Source organism: Petaurus breviceps, unplaced genomic scaffold (assembly GCF_028583685.1).
Source record: "Petaurus breviceps papuanus isolate PSGF00001 unplaced genomic scaffold, PetGlider_PUasm1.0 90692, whole genome shotgun sequence".
NCBI lineage: Eukaryota > Metazoa > Chordata > Mammalia > Diprotodontia > Petauridae > Petaurus > Petaurus breviceps.
The window spans coordinates 5,360,762-5,380,516 of NW_027187313.1; the positions used below are offsets into that span (position 1 = coordinate 5,360,762).

At 33.3% G+C, this 19,755-nt stretch overlaps 1 protein-coding gene across 9 annotated transcripts in view; it reads left to right on the forward strand.

Annotated features, from left to right (window-relative positions):
- COP1 (COP1 E3 ubiquitin ligase) overlaps positions 1 to 19,755 on the forward strand; it is a 248,876-nt gene that overhangs the window by 159,231 nt on the left and 69,890 nt on the right. For all 9 annotated transcript variants that reach the window (XM_069065516.1, XM_069065509.1, XM_069065507.1 and 6 more), the window contains one exon: positions 2,586 to 2,702. In XM_069065516.1, the coding sequence (XP_068921617.1) occupies positions 2,586 to 2,702 (117 nt within the window). The remainder of the gene's footprint in view (positions 1 to 2,585; positions 2,703 to 19,755) is intronic.

Below are 19,755 nucleotides of genomic sequence, written 5' to 3' on the forward strand. Positions count from 1 at the left end.
GGGGGGGCCCCTCTGGACAACGGCTTTTTAGAATACAGATCAAATCACAGAACACTTCTCAAAGTGAGCCCCCAAGACAAAGCTACACATCAGGGCTTATATAGCCTTCTCCTGGCTCAGAGAATGTAACAACCTTATTGACCCACTGGCCAATCAAGAAGTTATCTACTGAAAAACAAGCCTCCCACCCCAGGCTTCAGGTGCACTTTAGCCTAGGGGCAGGGAAGATCTTCCAAATTTGCATTCCCATTACAACCACCAAGAAAAAAATCTTTCCATATGCACAAATAGCTTAGCAGTCAAAGTTATTAATGATTGCTCTGAAATGACAAATTCAATTTTCATGAAGTATTTAAAGTCTGCAATCTGCTATCCCCTAAAATGTTTTTAAAACTCATTTCAAATGAAAGTCATTTAATGTTACTTAAATGTGTTTGACATTCACAGGGTAATTGGTAATTTTCCTTACAAAATGCTGTTTTTGTGAAAATTTCATATTACAGGGATATTTTAAATTGCTTTTAATAGATTCTATTTTACTTTTTAATTCTTATTAAGTTCATGACTATTTCTTGTGCAATTAAGTGTTGTAAGTCTGTATAAACAATCAACCTTTCATCATTTAGTTCCCCATTCATGCTTTGCATAATCTTTCAAATATTATATGCATGTATTTGCATGTTAAGAAGCTAACAGCCTGTGCCTGAGTAGAAAGAATAGATGTGGCTAATGATGGCTGATATACCTGAGATCTGATAGTTAGTGTTAGTTCTTTTGACACTGGCTACTATGGTACCAGGCATAGTGATGCCATTAAATTATCACCCAGTTTTTTCATGAGAGGAGTATTTATTGGATAGTATCAAGAACGTGGATTCCTAGCTTAATATAAAGAAATAATCAAAAATTATTAACTAGTGGAAGTTGAATTTTGAAGTAGCACCTGATTGGATTTTGTTTAGACTCTAAATAGAAATATGGTTTGAGTAAGGTTCTACCCAAAATTGGCTAGAATGTTCCTTGAAGTTGCTAGGAGCCACCTCATCCCTCAGCTGTGCCCTTCAGAGACTGACTGGCCTTAACAGGAGTTGGATATTTACTGAAAAGAGAAGGAAAAGAATGGGTCACAATAATTAATATAGTGGTATAATATTAATTTCTCTTAGCATCTGAGGATTAGTTTTTCTTTTAAAAAAAACTGACATTGTGTTAGTCACTGATACCTAATTTTAAGGTGTTATTCATTACTAGAACTTAAAAAGGGAAGGGCTCTCTTTATTATTTATATTTTTATAACCCAGTTTTCTTTTTATTAGAATAACCATAGTATTTAAAATCATAAGAGATCTCAGGAATCATGTAAAGTGCCATTCCCTTCTGTTATTTTAAAAATAAGAATACTGAAATCCAAACAATTTAAAAAGTTTGACCAAAGTCACATGGAGCGTAAAAAAGCTGAAATTCAAATCCAGATTTTCTCACTCCAAATCTAGTGACTTTTTTATTATAGTTTTTTAGGATATTTATCTAGAAAAATTAATAATTGATGTTAGAGGACATTTATGCTTTTAAAATTTTATTGTAGATTCATTGTAAAATTTATTGTAAAATTTTATTGCATTTGTGTGTTCAGAATGCATATAGCATCATTATCTTATTATTTGTTATCTATTTGCTTGCTTTTTTGCTTCATACTAATATAGTAAAAGGAGTAAGTTATACAATGTAGTTCCCCAAATAATTCATCAGGAAATATTACTTCTAATTTTCTCTTGCTAGTATTACTTTGCTCAGGCTAGTACCTTTCTTTCTTACTTTAGCATTATAAAGCTTTAGCATAAATAATAACTATGTAGTATGGAAATGACCAGTGAAAGCAGGCAAGATAAACTCTTGAGAATGTCCTTTTATGTGACTAAGAATACTAACTATAACTGTTAAAGAAAGGGGAAGGAGTTTTTCTGAATATAAGCATTGACTATTTTGCCTGACTCTTGAATTCAATGCTTTACTCTTCTCACACATCTCCTTTCTCCCCTACTTTCACTGCTCAGTTTAACCTGGATTGACTAGTCATCTTCTGCTCTAATGTTTATGGCTGTTCTGGATCTTAAAAACTCAGGATTCACCCCTGTAAAGATCAAATTAATTTATTTTTTTATCTTGGAAAAATGAATTTCAGCCACCTAGCTTTTAGTATACTGAAATTACTTATCCAGCTTTCTGTAGTAAAGTCTTAAAATCTATGGGATTCTAAATTGAGTGATATAATAAATGTTCCTAGCATTCTCTTCAGTTCATTCTCATCTATAGTGAGATAGCAGATGCTGCCTTTTAATATCCACTGATTTTTCATCTCTTCTGGTTCTGACAATAAAAATAAAGTGTGCTTTTGTTCAAACATGGTTTTTTTTTTTTTTGTATTCATTCATTTTAAATGCATCTGGTCCTATAATTATAAACAGTTTTTAGTTTCCACAAGGATCTATTGCTGGCAGTAATCAGATTTTCCAGGTTGTAAAAGCATTTCTAAATGTATTAATCTGTCTTTTTTTTTCTCCCTTTTGTATTCTCTCTGCCCTTAGTGAAACTGTGGTCCACCAACCTGGACAATTCAGTGGCGAGTATTGAAGCCAAGGCAAATGTGTGTTGTGTCAAATTCAGCCCTTCTTCTAGGTACCATTTGGCTTTTGGCTGTGCGGGTAAGTTGTCTTGGGTATCTGTATATTTTTTGTACTATTTTGGGTGGGTTGTGTGGTATGAGGCCTGGAAAGTAGTAGGAGAAACAAAAAAAAATCTCTCATTAATTTTGAATACTTTAAAAAATACTATTAGAAACTATACTAGAGATACCTTATGCCTTTTTTTTAACATAGTTAAAAAGTATGAATCAAGCTGTCTACTCACCATTTAATAATTGTATTTATGTAACACGTATAATAATTATTTTATAATACTTAAATGTGTGTCTTCTTTAATTGAAAATCTTGCCACTATATTCATAAACATATAAATATTACTTTTTTTATATCCCCATGGCTAATATCAGCCAAATAAGTGACTAATAAAGAAATTCAGAATACTTGAATTTGTGTCATTAGAATATAGTATTTGTGATCTTCAAAAGAAGATCTAGAGATACAAAAAACCTCAAAGATCTGTTCTAACCTTAGCATTTTGTTGATGACAAAATTGAAATCCAGAGAAGGTACCTTCCCCAGGTAACTCAGGTCATCAAGCTGTGGTAATTGACAGAACAAGATTTCCAACTTAAAAATGGAGTAGTGGAAAAGTGCACAGGATTAAGTGTCTAGTTTTTTCAGTAAAGGATTAGCTCAGGTCCTCTGCTAAGAAGGAAGGGGTTGTATAGGGACTTGTGAAGATTAGAGAAAATTTGGAATAGCCACTTTATTGAATATGAATGATTAAATAAAGGGTTAGAGAACAGATTTTCATGTATCATCAAGAGTCCAGTTTAGGTGAAGTAATATTGTACAAATAAATCCTTTTCCCCTTTTAAAAAATCTCCTTGGGATATAGACTTATTAGGGGTATTACTGGGTCAAAGGGGGTGTACAGTTGTATAGCCCTTTGAGCATCGTTCTAATTGTTTTTTCAGAATGGTTTCATTAGTTCATAATTCTGCAAACAGTGTATTAGTGTCCCAAATTTCCCACATCCTCTCAAATATTTATTATTTTCCTTTCTCTTAGCCAGTCTAGTGATAGGGAAATGGTATGGCAGAGTTGTTTTAATTTGCATTTCTCTAATCAATAATCATTTAGAGCATTTTTTATGTGACTATTGGTAGCTTTGATTTCTTCTTCTAAAAACTGCCTGTTTTTATCCTTTGACCCTTTATCAACTGGGAAATGATTCTTATTTTAATAAATTTGGCTCAGTTCACTATATATATTTGAGAAATGAGGCCTTTGTCAGAGAAATTTGCTGTAATCCCCCCTCCCCCAGTTTCCTGTTTTCCTCCTAATTTTGCTGTATTAGTTTTGTTTGTGCAAAAATGTTTTGATTTCAAATAATGAAAATTATCTATTTTATGTCTTTTAAACCTTTCTATCTCTTGTTTGGTCATAAACTCTTCCCGTATTCTTATATATGACAGATGCATTTTCCCATTCTCCCCTAATTTTTTTATGATATCACCCTTTATGTCTAAATCATTTATCCATTTTGACCTTATCTTGGTATGTGGTGTGAGATGTTCTGTGCCTAGTTTCTGCCAAATTGCTCTCTAGTTTTTCCAGTAAATTTGTCAGATATTGAGTTATTACCCCCAAATCTTGGATCTTTGGATTTATCAAACACTAGATTACAATGGTCATTTAGTACTATGTATTGTGTACCCTATCTGGTCTACTGATTCACCACTCTGTTTCTTGACCATTGCCATATTGGTTTGAGGATAAATACTTCAGCAACTAGTTGTCACAGTAGATAAAATCCTGGGCCTGAAGTCAGGAAGATTCACCTTCCTGAGTTCAAATCTGGCCTCAGACACTTTATAGCTGTGTGACCAGGCAAATCACTTAACCCTATTTGGCTCAGTTTCCTCATCTATAAATTGAACTGGAGAAGGAAATGGCAAAGAATTCTAGTTTCTTTGCCAAGAAAACCACAAGTGAGTTCATGAAGAGTCAAGCACAATTGAAAACACTGAATAGCAATATAGTTTTAAATCTCAAACTGCCAGACCACCTTTCTTAGCATTTTTCTCCCCTAGGATTCCCTTTATCTTTTTGACCTTTTATTCTTCCATATGAATTTTGTTACTATTTTTTCTAGCTCAATAAAACAATTCTTTGGAAGTGTGATTTATGGTATGGCATTGAATAAGTAAATTAACTTAGATAGGATTGTCAATTTTATTGTATTGACTTAGCCTCCCTAGATTTTATCATGATAAAAAGAAAGTCTTCTAACAATTTTAGCTTTTACCCTTTGGATGAAAAGTTGTGAATTACCCACTGGAGGAATTTAAACAAATATTGAGTGACTTTGGAGGGGCATGGTCCAGGGGATTCTTTCTCAGTGATTAATTGGAGTATATCACCTCTGAGATGCTTCTTAATTATGAGGTTCCCAAGTAAGAGGAGATGCATGCTGCCTCTGAAGAGTCAGGACTTGCAGAATACTTAAAAGGTTACATGATATCAGGCACAGTAGGTTTCTGCATAGAAATAATCAGCTATTGACTAAGTATTTTTGTCCCATCAAATTGACTTCATCCCTTGTTAAGTTCTTGCAGAGTAAAAATAATACATTCTTTATTAGCTTATAGCCCCATGCTTGTTGGGATTATGATATAATTAATAAGTTTATTATATTTCTTTCATTAAGGCTGACCTCAGTTAAATCATGCAACTTATATTTTGTAGCATGTTCTGATGAATTAACTTTGCAAGAGAATGCCTATGTAATTTATGGGAACGGAAGTGAGTTACTGTACACAAATATTACCAAATTTTTATTTCATTATTTGTAAGGGATAATATAAATATAGAATCTCAAAGCAATAGAAACTTCTCTTACCACCAATAGATATGGATTGCATTTTTGTGCATGCAGCAGAAGATAGAATGTGTCCAGTTGTGTCTAATATTATAAAATAAGTATTGGTTAGGCAAGAACATTATAATATTGAGTCTTAAAATCATGCCACCTGATCTGCTCTCACTCATATTAGAAACGAATGAACTCAGACCCAAAGGTATAAAAGAACTTGAGGAAAGTCATAAAATTTATTAGGTCCAAGACCACCCCTTTATGCTGCTCACCCCTGCTATATTCCTTGTCCAGTTCTCTACATTATTTTGCACATTTTTTGTACGTTATCTCTGAAATTAGAATAAAAGACCAGTTATTTAAGTCAGAACTGAGATGATGACCATTAGTGTAGTGTCTAGTCCAGTTGACCTTTGTCTTTTCTCCAGGTGCAAATTTCATCTTTCACAATGATTTTTACCTGCCTTTGATTTACAAGGAGAATGAGAGGTATCTATAGGACCTATTATTTCGCTAGATCCATGATTTCATGCATATGTTCTCTCCCCTCCAACCTATGTACCTCTTTTCATTCTGTCATTCTTGTGGGTCTCTTCTCATTAATCTTCTAAGGATGTTCTCAAAATTCTGGAGCCATCCAGTAGTGCTCTTCAACATTTCTTGTCTACCACTGTAACATTGAAGATGTACAAGTATTGTGTTGGGCTCTTGATACGTGAATATTTACCTCTTTTGTTGAATATATATTTCTTGTACATGCTTTATGCTACTTCTTATGGGCAAGTTATTATTGGTAATATTCAGAAACCATTTCAGGAGTTTCTTTGTCCTAAGCACTTCTTTGTTTGCCCTCTGTATTACTTGTAATTTTCATTTCCAAATTGTGTAGTTGTGATAGTAAGTTAGTCAATAAACATTTTATTAAGTGCCTCCTATGTGCAAAGTACAGTGTTAAGTGCTGGAGATACAAAAAGAGGTGAAAGACAATTAATTCACTGCCTTCAAGAAGCTCCCAGTCGAATGGGAGAGATAAACAGCAATATACATTAAGTAAAAGAGGTAAATATTCAATTGATTTTCCTTATATAGATTGTTAAGGCAGGCCTCTCAAAGAGTTATGATTCTCACTTTTCTGGCTCTATTATATGCAGTAAAAAAATGTGATTTGCAAAAAGGACCTGGAGGAATATTTTCTTCCACTTGTAGTGGGCTGAACATACTCTATAACAGTGGCAAACATTATTATCTAGCAAATGTCTGTTTATTTATTGTATTCTTTACTTATTATTGGTAAGCAGAGGATCATTGCACAACATTATTTCTGTGATTGCATATATCAAGAAGTTGTATAAGATTTAACCTTGTATATGGACATTGCCTTCTTGAACGAAATTCTTCAGTAATTGCATTTTATTTTTCTACATGAAATTCCATTTTTAATAATTAAAAAAAATAAATACATGGGGACATTGTTTTCCCTCTACATTAAAATTTTTACATTGTGACTGTGAAGTGTTCTGTAACTAATGGGAAAAGTAACTGTACATGCTCTCATAATGATAGTAAAAGATAACCATCTATCTATATAAAGGACAGTACATTATTGATCTGAGAAATCTGATGTGAACCCCCTTTTCCATCTATATAATTACATACAATCTAGAAATGAATTCAGCAATTATACTTTATTATACTGTAATCACAAATTTTTGTTTTATTATATTTATAAGAATAAAACATTATCTGTAGCCTCTATAATGATGCAGAGCAGCTTTACTGCTGCATAGTGTATGAGTGTATGACTGTTCTCTTAAGGGTATTTGTTAAATCTTATTTGATGATAATGTGCATCGTGAGGATTTAAAATGTAGTATAGTTGGATTTAAAAGATAAATAGCATATGGACCACAGTCATTATAGATTAATATTTGCTACAAGAGTTCCTACTTTTACTGAATGATTGCTACTTCTATAATGACAAATGCTTGTTTTTTGTTTATGTTTTTTTTTGCTTCTCTGCCCATTGCAATTCATATTATATATTTCCTTATCATGCAGTAAATTTTTTCCCTCCCATTTCTGCTTATTTTATGTTATCTATACTGTCATACAGTAATAGAATATGAATGAATGAGTGAATATAAAAGTGTTTATTAAGTACTTACTTTCTGTGCTGCATTGCAGATTCAAACCATAATTGCTAGCACTTTTAAGTTAGTACATAGCTAACACACAGAGGCAAGGTTGCTCAGTGGATGGAGCACTGGGCCTGGTATCAGAAAGATCTGAGGTCAAATCCAGCTTCAGGCATTTACTAGCTGTTTGACCTTGGACAAGTCATTTAACCTCTGTTTGCCTTGGAAGCAGAGTTAATTGTTAAATGTAATTTTGTTTTCTGAGTAATTTTAAGTTGAGTCTTATGATCAGATGTTACTCGTTTTGATAGAACTAAATAAATTCAACTGAAATTTGTGTAAATACACACATACAAACACACACACACGTTGCCAATCTATTAAAAGCTAACTTCAGAGTAATATGATCAGTAAGATGAAGGAATACATATCCTCTTTAACCCACACCAAAATGAATTTATGTGCATGAAGTAGAGCATGTTTTCCAACAGTTTTCACCCGCTAGGGTACCTAAGAATCCTAATTTAAAGAACAGATAAGTGTACTTGGTTGTCCCCAATAATCTCATTCATCCAGCCTGGTATTTTGCATCATGTCCTATACATGTAAGTTAAACAAATAAGGTGACAACATCTAGCCTTGTCATACTCCTTTTCCAGTCTTGAACCAATCAAGTTGTTCCATGTTTGGTTCTTACTGTTGCTTCTTGGCCCTCATACAAGTTCATTTGAAGACAAGTGTTCCCATTTCTTTGAGGACTTGCCACATTTTGTTGTGATCCACAGAGTCAAAGACTTCAGTAAATATGAAACAGAAGTGAACCAGATCTTCATTTCTCCCCTCTAGTCTGAAACCAAAGCCAACCCTCCAACCTCCTGTAAGTGCCATCTGCCCCACTGCTTCTGCATTTACTGATAGTGTGCTGGTTCCTTCTTGCCCCCTGACCACTCTTTGCAGCACAGCTGGGTCTGGCTTTGTCAGCTCTTTGACAAGCTCTTGCTTGTCAGCAGAGGTTCCCTTGATCTTCCCAGGCTCAGGCACCCAACTCCCTTCAATATCCTGAGGGCAAAAGTTCAAGGGGACTGGGACTGAGGCAGCTCCTCAAACCAACTAACTCCAGGGCTTGCTGCTTTTTGTTTAAGTGACTAGCCTCTTGCAGTTAGATGAAACCTAGTGTGGAGGTGTTTACTTTTCACAGGGACCAAACCACTTCCTGGGATTTTTCTTCTGATCTTCTCAAATTGTCCCAGGAGGACCCAGGTTATACCCCTGTTCTTATTTATCTTCTCCCACACTTTGTTCACCCTAAGGTGATATTTTAACTCTTTTGGGGGAAAATCTTGAGAGCTTGGAATTTCTGACCTACTCTGCTGTCTTCCCAGAATCCTCTTCCCCATCTCTGATTTTCTTGAAGAGATCTTGTCTTTCCCATTTTCTTTATTTTTCATTTAAGAAAACCTTATCACTCATCATTCTCAGCATTTCTATATTCAGTTTGGTTTCCCTTTTTCTTTTCCTTTTTGCTTTCCTTCTTTTCTCAGCTATTTGTAAACAATTCAATTGAGTGAAAAACCATCAGATTAAGTAAGAAAACAAAGCCTCACAACTTGTTTCTTATGAGAAACACGTATAATAAACAGACATAGAATGCATATCTGAAATAACACTTAATTTAAAAAATACAAACAAAAAAATTAAAATGACGTCTCAAAAATTTTTTACTTAACACATCAGTTGAATCCAAAAAGAGAAACAGGAGTTGTAATCATGCTATCATACAAAGTAAAAATCAACATTCAGAACATAAATAGGGATAAACAAGGAAAACACAGTATGCCCAATAATTATAGAAAACAAATAACAACAAATTTATGTATTTAAGATACCTTATTGTCTAAATTTATAAAGGAAAAATTAGCTGGATTACAAAACTTAAATAGTAACACAGTGGCTGGAGATTTCAGTTTCCTTCTCAATTTTAAATAATTCTAACAAACGTAAACAAAGGGAAAATTTATAACTGAACAAATTGTTGAAGTAGAGCTAGTAGACATCATTTCTTTTAAATGGGACTGCTGAAAAAAATTATGTATTTCTCAGTACCTTGTGAAACTTATAAAACTTACATGTGTTAGCCATAGAGATAATACAAATAAATGAGAAAAGGGAAGATATAGTAAACATATACTGTATAGCCTATAATACAATAAAAATAATATTCAGCTCCAGTAGCACAAATAAAAAATAAAGATCCAATTTGAGCCTTAAGAGAGAATTCCTAAATATTGTGTGGGTTGAAGAAAAAAATTATGGAAACAGTAAATATGTGAAACAACATATTAAAATTTCTATGATGCGGCTAAAGAAATCCTCAAGGGAAAAATTATATTCCTACAAGGATATGATGACAGGATTTCAAAAAAGGCATTAATCTTAATATATATTTTAAAAATTTCAAAACCTTTTTTTTTTTTAAGTCATAGATAATATCATGTGGAAAGGAATAGAGAAATGGTTTAACTTTATTTCTTTGGCACTGAAAGGAAAACCATAAAACCAGCTGTCTGAGATGTTAATAAAATATTCTATTTGCATGCTTACTGAGTTGAAACATAATATAAACTATAATCATTTTTGTATAAATGCATATAATCTAGTGGGTTTTTTTAAAGGATATAACATTTTTCCCCCTGAAGTTAGTAATATTAATTATGGGTGAAGTTATCGTTATGCCTGTGGCATTTATTTTCCAGTAGCACTAATCTATGTCCAAGATTTTGAATGGACATTCTGAATTTCATACTATTCTCATCTGGATTATACGTAATCCAGTTTCAGTAATTGTTTATTATGTCTTCATGCTACCTCAAGAAGCCTAAGCATAGTTAGTAATGTTTGTTTTCTTTCCCCATATTTATTCCTAGCCTCAGTATTTTGTATATAGAATTAAAGATTTCATTTATAGTGGTGTGACCTTGGGCAAGTCACTTAATCCCGACTGCCCCAAAAAGGAAAAAAAAAAGATTTCATTTATAAGACATTTAAAATGTTTCCTTTAGATTTCAGTGTACCCTTCTCTCATTTCTTTTGCCCATTTTGACATCAAATTTCTATATATTCTCCACAGGACTTGCCAGAATAATTTTGATATGCAACACTTATCAGAAAAGTATCTTATATTTCTGACCAGGGATGGGGAACCTGTGGCCTCAATACCACATGTGGCCCTTTAGGTCTTCAGTTGCAACCCTTTGACTGAATCCAAACTTCACAGAACAAATCCCTTTCATAAAAGGACTTGTTCTGTAGACCTTGGCCTCAAGGACCTAGAAGGTCACAGGTTCCGCACCCCTGCCCTTGACTAATAAGTAACTTAACATATGCCAAAACTTGTTTATTCCCCAGTTGATGGACATCCCCTCAATTTCCAATTCTTTGCTACCAAAAAAGAACTATTATAAATATATATATATTTTTACAAATAAGCCCTCTCCCTGCTTTTTAAATCACTTTTTGCATATAGACTTAGTCTTATTTTTGGGTCAAAGGGGGTACACAGTTTTATAGCCCTTTGAGCAAAGTTCTAAATTGTTCTCCACAAAGGTTTAAAACTCAACGAACAGTGTGTCAGTGTCCCAATTTTCCCACATTCTTCCCAACATTTATCATTTTCCTTTTCTGTTATGTAACCATTCTAAGGATAGGTATGCGGTGGTACCTCAGAGTTGTTTTAATTTGCATTTTTCTAATCAGTAGTGATTTAGAGCATTTTTATGTGACTTTGACAAGGTTTGATTTCTTCTTCTGAAAACTTGCTGTTCATATCCTTTATCAACTGGGAAATGGTCTTATTTTTATAAATTTGTCTCAGTTCACCTATATGTACTTGAGAAATGAGGCCTTTATAAGAGAAATTTGCTGTTAGTTTTCCCCTACTTTCTTGTTTTCTTTCTAATTTTGCTGTATTAGTTTTGTTTGTGCAAAACCTTTTTACTTTCATGTAATCAAATTTTTTATTTTATTTCCTGTGATCTTATCTCCTGTTTGGCCATAAACTCTTTCTTGATAGATTAAAAAGGTGAATTTTCCCATGCTCCACTAATAGTCTTATGATATCATCTGTTACGTCTAAATCATTTATTCTTTTTGACCATATTTGATATACAGTGTGAGATATTGTTCTTTGCCTAGATTCTGCCAAACTGTTTTCCATTTTTGCATCAATTTTTGTTGAGTTCTTACCCTAAAAGCTTAGTCTTTGAATTTACCAAACACTACAGTACTATAGTCATATAGTTACTATGTATTGTGTACCTGATTTAATCCCCTGATCCATCGTTCTATTTCTTAGTCAGTACCAGATTATTTTGATGATTACTTCTTTGTAATGTAGTCTGAAATATGGCATTGCTTTTTAATCCTTTAAATCCTTCTATTATTGCTTTTGAATGCCCTTGGAGTGTCTTTGTTTACTTTGATAACTTGCCACACACTTTCTAAACTGATTTAACCTTCCATTCCTTTTCTCTAAAGATATGTTACTAGTTACATCATATTTATCATATGGGAAAATTTTTGTTATAACTCAATTGTTCCTTTGGTATTCATCTCTTTCCATTTAGTCCTCTGCAAGATATTTGATGAAAAATTTACTATTTGGATACTTTTTTTTGGACAGTAGTAATTTTTACTGATTAAGGTTCTGAATGAAATTATTATAATCTGTTTTAGTGTCATCTTAATTGTCTTTCCCTTTTTTGTTTTCTTAAATAAATTGTTTAAATAACTCAGAATTAGAGCATTTTAATGTCATCTTTTTTTTATTCTTAAAAAAGTCCCAATCTTAGTGATAACTCTTACACAATAACAATTTTTGTCTTCATATTGAAATTCAGTTAATTTGTATGTGTGTTGTGTGTATGTGAGTGTTTGTTGTGTAACTTGTTGGTTATCATGTCCAGGATGCACCAGTGCATTTAAAAAAAATTTAATCATATAACATTATCATGAATCATCTGTGTAGTCTATAAGACTTTGGCAGTTCTTATTTATTTTCTTTAGTCATAATTTCCCATGTATTTTTACTTGTCTTTATCCTTTTTCCACCCTGTTCCATGACCTTCTGGCAGTAAAAATAGGGCAAGGAAGAAAAGAGAATGCATTCACCCAAGATGATATGGAGGAGGTCAAATATAGGCTATATATTATAGAGAGATTCTCTGTGAATAGTGAAGTCTTCCAGATCCTCTGGTCTAAGGATGATGATATGCTGACTGCATTGTCTCAGAAAATTGCAGAACATCTTGGAAGAGATTTTTAATAGAGAGTTTGACTTATCCATCCTATAAGATATATTCATCCTATCACTATGGCTAAGTTAGATTAAGCATTTCTGTTGTCATGATCCCCTGTAACATTTGTTTAAAACTATGTATATATGTGGGACTGATAAGTATAGAGAGTGAGTTTGACTTAGAGTTGAAAAGTAGAGTGAACTGTATTACTTTTGGGAAGTGACAAAGTTCTTAAGCAAACTTCAGGTTTTCCTTGATGTAATAATAATGTTGGTTCAACATGAAACACCTCTAGCTCAGAAGCACCAAATATATGGAATGCAAAAAGAATCTGGCATAGTGAATGTGTAAGCACATTGCAGCATGTAATCATCAAGGGATTCCAAAGAGCAGGAATAAATTACATCATGAATGAATTCTATCTTTGGAAGAGTACATGGTCACAAGTGATAGATGTATAGCTACATTGATCAGTAATACTAAACAAAGTTAAGATGACCTCTAGCACACAAGAGTAGAATCCCTAGTTTTCTGAGATTTATTTGGAAAATGATACTGCATGGGCCAATATAGATGGGTTGCAAGTGTTCTCATTGGCAAGAAGTAAGATCAAAAATTCATTTCAGTAGTATTTCTCAGATATAGATAAATTATTAAGGAATCATGACTTCTTAGAAATATCTTTCACTTTACAGATATCAAACAATTTGTGGAAAAGGTCATGTTTTTGGGACATGTTCCTCAATTTTATAGAATTTGAGGTCATCCTTGTCAGGTTAGTCCAAGCCTTTTTTCCCTGAGTAGTATACAGCACAGTGGCAACTACTCTTTTTGATAGTAGGTAAGAAGTTGGAAGTAAGGTTCAGGATGTCCAGAGGATCTGAGTCCATCCACACTTGATTTCTCTTTTTCCATAACCAACATCTTAATGATCCTCACAAAGATATTTTCAAGTGGTCTTTGGAAAATATTTTGGAAAGTCATTTCATTGACTTTCTTGACCTTTGCCTTCCCTCATCAACACAAGGGTTTCCCTCTGAAGGTAGACTGTGGAAACAGTAATTGCTTATTTTTTCCCTCAGTACAATAAAGTACTGCTAATTACTATTACCGTTGACCTTCTCTTCCCATTAGCTGAAAGGTTTAACCTTGGTGACGTGCCCAGCAGAGGCATTTTTTACACTCAGATCCAAAAATAGTACCAATTTTGTCTGCAAGCTTATTCACACCTTATATTTTCCCTGTAACTATTGAATTCTTACCATCTTCTCTCCTAATTCCACGTTTCAATCACATTTGGTTAAAGCAAAAAAAAAATTCTACTGCATCCTTTCTCTATCCCTGTTTTATCATGGTTAGTTTGACTCTGCTTCATTTACCATATTCTACCATCCACTGTGCCCTCATTCTCTTGTTACCAAACTCCCCTCCATTGTTGATATCTCTTCCATATTAAAATTTTTTCCATATTAAAAGAAGAGAGTATATGAACCTATAACTCTGTTACATAAATTCAACCTGTGTTTTTTGAAAGTATGTAAGAAATTTTGCATGCTAGTTCCAATTCTATCCTACATACTTTTGTCTTCCTCTTAATTTTCAATTCTCTTTTTTACATTTTAAAAGATATTTTTAAAAATTTATGTACTTAATTGTGCTGTGGCTTCCTTATTAGAATGTGATCTCCTTGGAAGCAGACTCTTATTACTTTTTGTTTGTATCCCAGTGCTTAGCATAGTATTCTGCACATAGTAGGCTCTTGATAAATGCTTCATTGATTCATTTATGTACAAACAAAAGATAACAGTCAAAATCCAAAAAGCGTTGCCTGATATATGGTTTCAGAGCTAATTGGAATAGCTACTTCTTCCCAGTTAAACTTTTCTAAGACCGCCATGCTCCTGCACTTACTTGGAGAGTTCTGGTTCCTTCTCACGCAGGGCACTTTGAGCCTTTTAAAATCACATGTTCTATAGGAAATTATTGCAGGTTATAAAATACTTGTGAAAAGCACGTTCTTGGAAAATGGAGACCACTTTACATTTTTTATACCTTCATTTCATTTCATTGTTTCACTTTCTGTTTAAAAAGTTGAGTTATTTTAAATACCAAACATGATAGGGTGATAAACCATCTAAGAATAGAACATTATTTTATTGAGACGATAAGGATGTGTAGAAAAAGGGAGAATAAAATATGAAAGTATTCCACAGTGATAAAAACAGATTCAAAGGCTTATTTATTTATGGTTAACACAGATTCATGACAAACCTAGAGCCTGGTGAAAACATAAACATAAATGACTTAATTAAAAAATCAAGTATGGTAGTGCTTTTTCTGCCCCTAATGCTATATTATGACTGTATAGATGACTTTGTGAATAATATATAGATACCTTTAAAAATGGCTTTATTTCACTTATAGTTGACTGTAATATGTTTAACTCCTTACTTCATGAATGAAATACTTAATAATAAAATTATGATGTTCCTTCTAGCCCTGTTAGTATTCTGGTTTGTAACATAAAACATAGTAGATTTGTCCAACATTTTAGTAGGTAAACATAGAATATCACCTTGTGAAGTATTATTTACCAAGGAAATATTGATTTCATTCTAATAATCAGCAATTGTTTCATATCAAAATTCATCCTATGGGTCTGGTTTTCCATATTGTTCTAAATTTCTTTGTTTTGAACATCAGCTGAAATATTATTTTCCTGTTAAATTCAGTGATTTTAAATGTCTGTGGAGTAAGCGATCAAATCTCATTCCACACATATCCATTCCATATACAAGTGAAGTTTGATGAAGGAGTGCTCATAATTAGGAAATACACAAAAAAATTATGGCAAGTTAGAAGCAACTAATGGCATAGGTGATAGAGCACTGGGCCAGGAATTAAGAAGACCTAAATTCAAAACTAACCTTATATATTCACTAGCTGTATGACCCTGGGCAAGTCACTTAACCTCTATTTGCCTCAGTTTCCTGTATTGTAAAATGGGGTAATAATAGCACCTACCTTGAAGGGTTGTTGTGATGATTAAATGTGATAATATTTGTAAAAAATACTTAGCACAGTATCTGGCACACTATTCACTGCTCTCCCTAGCATGAAGTAAGTTAATAAGTATTATTCATTATACCATAAACTCACATGTTTCAGTGGACAGAAGTCATCTGATTTTCTTTGACATTAAATTAGTTTTAAATCTTCAAGTCACATAGTAGTTAAACACTATGTGTCGTGAAATTTGCAGCTTATATGTTTTTTATTTTGTTTTCTGAAGGCAATCTGTGAATTCTTTCAATTGGTATTTCTTTTTCTATATTCAGAAGTTCTAGGGAATTTTCTTTTATTATTTCCTGCATTTTGATGTTGATTTTTTTTGTTCTACCATTTTCTTCTGGGAGATTTGTGATCCTTAAATTGTCCCCACACATCCTGTCTTTAAGATCATTATGTTTTGCGCACAGGGTAAGCATATTTTCTTTTGCTGTTACTATTTTTTGCTTCTCTTCTAGGTTGTCCTTCATTTTTGTCTATTTGCATTCTCAATCTATTGTTTTATTTTTTGAGGTTTACCATGGCAGATTCAAGTTTTTCTTTGCTGCCCATTATTTTGCTCTACACACCATAAATTCTACTCTCACATTTCTCATTTTTCTTTTGAATCACTCAGGAGCAGTATATGTTTTCCCATATTCTTTTTAAATTCCACAGTGTCTTCTGTCTCATCAAATGTTGAATAGTTTTTCCTTGCTTGGTAGTATTTCTTTATAGATGTCTGAATTTGTTTACTAGATCAGAAGCCATATTTTTTCCCCATTGCTACTGTTTTTCTTATTGATTATCTGCTTATGTTTAAGGTCTTGGAGATTCCTTCTTCTTGAAATCTTTGATAATTCTTTTTTTGTTTGTTTGTTTTAAAGCAATTGGGGTTAAGTAACTTGCTCAAGGTTACACGGCCAGTTATATTTTGTGTAGGTGTTAAGTATCTGAGGCTGGAACCGATCCCGGGTCTCCCGACTCTGGGGTTGGCGCTCTTACTTACTGCACCACCTGGCCACCCCTAATCTTTGATAATTCTAATCTTTTTTCCCACCTTATTTTTCCCATATTACTCACTTTGTGACTCCCTCCCCTCTGATTGTGATTTCCTTGAAACCTCATAGTGTTTCATCCTCCTAATGTGCTGGGAATTCATGATTCACCAGCTTAAGTCTCGGCCTCTAATACCATTTAGGTGATAAGAACTGGCTCCAGTTAGAAGTTGTACTTCTTCTCTGAAGCTTAATTCTTAAAAGTAATGGAACTGATTCTTAATTTTTGTTGTATTCCCCCTGCTCACCCTGCCTCCCTCACCTATTAATGGTAACTTGGGTGGTCTTTACTGATTAAGATTGTCTAAAAAGAAATTGGCAAGAAGATGCAAATGAATGGCAGGAATGAGACAACCAAATGGAAAGAAGTAAATAAGAATAAAGCAGCTGGAGAATAATGGAATATGAGTACCTCTACATTAAGCATTTTGCTTTGTTATGATACTTACACAAAGTATCAAATAATGATGAGATGTAAAATAGAACTCAGAATTCCTGAAAGACATTCTGTTGCCTTAATGGCCAAAAGTTGGTATATTGTAGGGAAAGTGTCTACTTTCTGTTTTTTTTCTCTTTTATTATTAATAAGTAGTCTAGTAATAGCCTTTTTATACTTGAGAAATAAGTTTTACTAAAAATAGCTCTTTTATTTTGTCTTCATTAAAAATGATTAGTTTTCTTAGCTATTAGTTTGTCTAGTTAAATAAACTCACATTTATCCCAAATTATGTTCAGTAAATTTGTAGACTTAGAATTATTTTTAGCAGAGATATTTGATGAAAATTATTGGTATTTCCCTTGGATAGTTGATTGGGGGAAAATATTTGTGAGTGATGCTTTTGGTGATTTTAACATGACAGAATTAACTTTGCTTCTCTTCAGTGAACAGAGAAGACAATTATCCCACTAATGTAAATTGTTCTAAAGTATTTAGAGAAATAAATGGTAGTAAGAAGTCTCATGTACCATTAATACCTAAGATAACATAATTTGCTATTATAGTTAATAACCTAGATCTTTGTGTTTCTATCAAGGACAAAATTTTTGTGTGTGTTTATTGAATAAAAGAATTATAGGACAGCATTCTGGGAGGATCACAGAGTAGATCAGAAAATTCCAAGTTCTCCCCCACAAACAAAGTAAAATAGCACCTCAGGACAAACATAGAACAATAAAAATAGCCAGAAGTTGGGGCAGAACAGTGGTCCTCCTGGAGCAATCACAGAAGATTCAAAGAAAAATCCCAGGACTGAGGTTTGGTCCCTATGAAGAGTAAATACCTCCAGGTTAATTCCACTGAAATAGCAAGTGGTGAGCCCTGGGATTAGCTGAGTTGGGAGGTAGCCTTAGCTGCAGCCACAGGAATTTTCATCTCCTGGACTGTGTAGGGAGTTGGGCATCTGAGGTGGGGATGATTGGGGGACCTCTGCTGATAAAGAACACCAGATCCAACTATGCTTTAGAGATACGACCCTGGCCAAGAAAGAACCAGCACACTCTCAGTGAGTGCATAATCAGTGGGGTGCGGACACCACTGGCTGTGGGTACTTACAGGAGGGTAAAGTCCTTGGTTTTAGTTGCAGGCCAGAGGGGAGAATTAAAGGAACATCTGAGGTCAGAAGCACCATCCCCCTTGCCCCAGGACTGGAAGTGATTAAAAAAAATAAGCTGCTATAGTTTTTTTTTTTTTTAATAAGCAGGCAAAGGAGAAAGAATCCAACCATAGAAAGTTACTATGGGAATAGAGAAGACCAGGGTTTGTCTCTAGACTAGGATACTGAAACAAAAAAGAAAAAAAAGCCTCTCTCTCCTACTCCAAAGAGTAACATCAGTCACCTGCCCAAAAAGAAGTTGTAGAAGAACTTTAAAAAGGCTTTTAAGAATCAAATGAGAGAAATTGAGGAAAAATGAAAAAAAAAAAAACCAATCCAGCAAAAACAGGAACACTATGAAACGAACACCAAGCAATTAGAAAAGGAGATCTAGAATCTTAAGGATGAAAAAAACTTGAAAATTAGAATTGGACAAGGCCAAACCAGTGAATTTATAAGACCAAGAAATAATAAAACAAAATATAAAGAATGAAAAAGTAGAAGAGAATGTGAAACATCTCATTAAGAAAAACAACTGGTCTGGAGAACAGATTAAGAAGAGAAAACACAATAATAACTGGACTACCTGAAAGCTATGACTAAAAAAAAAACCAGGATCTTGATATAATAATGCAAGAAATAATTAAAGAAAATTGTCCTGAAGCATTAGAACAGGAAGGGAAAATAGAAGAAATTCTGTGAGGAAAACCTATAGGAAAATATTACAAGCCACAAGAAAAAAAAAAACAATTTAAACATGGCAGTGCCACAGTTAAAATCACATAAAACATAGCAGCAGCAACAGTAAAAGGCCACAAGTCTTAGAACACTATATATTGAAGAGCAAAGAAAGTAGAGTTGTAGTAGAAAATATATCCAACAAAGTTAAGCATAATCCTGAATGGAAAAAAAAAAATGGACATTTAATAAATTATCAGCATTTCAGGATTTTGTTTAAAAAAAATCTTTAACTTAATAGATTTGACATGTAAGATCCAAAAGAAATATAAGGCACATATCAAAGACTAATTATGAGGGACTCAGAGACGGACTGTTTACCTTTTATGTATGTAAAATGTAAAACATGTCTTAGATTGTTATCAGTAAT